Below are 1,594 nucleotides of genomic sequence, written 5' to 3'. Positions count from 1 at the left end.
CGCTCATCTCCCCTAGTCAAGCATGTAAAGAAAAATAAACATCACATTTGTATTGAGGAGTCCCAAGTCATTGTCAAAATCGATCACTTCCATCATAGAAAGTTTAGGGAAGCTATCGAAATTGAAAAGAAAGCTAGTAATCTCAATAAGGACGAGGGGTGGAAGATAAGTAGTTGTTGGATTCCTACCATTTATTTCGTAGTAGTTAAGGTTATCCCCTCATTTTCCTTCCCTTTTTTTTTAACTAACATGAAATATTTATCCACAATCCATACATATATAGAATTTATTAAATTTATTAAAATCATTAATCAAATTTAACTAACATAGAATTATACTCACACATAATTATAAAATTTATTGAATTAAACTAATTATTAATTTAATTTTAAACTTAATTTAATAATATATAACATTTGTTAGTAATCTAATTTAAGAAATTCGGCACATGACATATGTTAGTTAGTTATATATTTTTTTTTTTTTTTGTAAGCTTGGTAGGACTACATTTTCAACATGTTCAATATATCATCCCAATCGGGGCGAGGAATTGAACCAGTGACTTCACATCAAGGAGTGCCTTAACAGAGCACCCATTCACTGTCTATCCAAGACCCCGTGGACTTTAGATAGTTATGTTTAACTAACATATAATTATTATATTTATTATCTAACTAACAATGAATATAATTATCACACAGCAACTAAGAATTAGAAATTCTTGGTAGGGGACATCACCTATACAAGCTTGGCATAGCTAGATAACTGCTCACCCAAAACATAAAGAACAGTGCCTCCCTCTCATTATTTGTTGGACTATTTGGCTTGGAAGGAATCGATGCATCTTCAAAAACCAACCTGTAAATTGGCAGCAGCTCACAGTATAGGCTATGTCTGCATACAATGATGTCCCCGAGGATTCGCCTTCTCGAACCCGCATTATTACTGGGCTGAGGAACATTGATAAAACTCGGCCATGGGCTTTCTTCAATGGGGCCACACAGCCACATGGATTTGGATGGGGTTTCTGTTTACACCTCACTGAGCAGCACTGCTTCAAAGTCAAACTAGGCCTGGGAGATGGAACCAACAACTATGTTGAACTACTAACCCTTAAACACTTGCTGCATTTCACCCTTGCGCATGATTGCATCTCTGTTCAGATCTTTGGAGACTCACAAATTATTATTAATTGGTTCAATGATATAAATCAATGTCATGCCATTTCCCTTCAAAATATACTATTGGATGTGCAAAATCTCAAAACAGGATTTAATCTGATCTCTTGTCAACACATTCACAGGGAAAACAATGAAGATGCTGACGGGCTTTCCAAGGAGGGCTCGTTACTTCCCAGAGGCTTGTGGATAATCAGCGAACAGGTGGACACATAAATCTATCAATACCACCATCGACCGTACATAGACCGAGAATATCACAGGGTGGATCGGCCATAGAAATATGATTGATTATTTTTTGTTGTTTATATATAGACTATCTATAGACAAAACTGTATATTTATATTTGGCTTTTTTGTTTTAGCTCAACATAGACAACATTTATACTTGCAAATTGACCGACAGGTCAAAGGTTT

At 35.3% G+C, this 1,594-nt stretch overlaps 1 protein-coding gene across 1 annotated transcript; it reads left to right on the top strand.

Annotated features, from left to right (window-relative positions):
* The first annotated feature begins 890 nt into the window (after positions 1–890).
* LOC149203407 (uncharacterized) lies at positions 891–1,394 on the top strand. The gene has a single exon (XM_089401859.1). The coding sequence runs from the start codon at positions 891–893 to the stop codon at positions 1,392–1,394; it is 504 nt and encodes a 167-aa protein (XP_089257985.1).
* Positions 1,395–1,594: the final 200 nt, after the last annotated feature.

This window comes from Pinus tabuliformis, chromosome 2_1 (assembly GCF_031772625.1).
Source record: "Pinus tabuliformis cultivar Carrire ecotype Pingquan chromosome 2_1, CPIR1, whole genome shotgun sequence".
In the NCBI taxonomy this organism is placed as follows: domain Eukaryota; kingdom Viridiplantae; phylum Streptophyta; class Pinopsida; order Pinales; family Pinaceae; genus Pinus; species Pinus tabuliformis.
Note: the sequence above shows the minus strand (reverse complement) of the source record. Positions and strands in the feature narration are given on the sequence as shown.

What these genes read in the sequence shown, in the direction of transcription:
- LOC149203407 (XM_089401859.1), top strand. Translation starts at nt 891, where the DNA reads ATGTCTGCATACAATGATGTCCCCGAGGATTCGCCTTCTCGAACCCGC.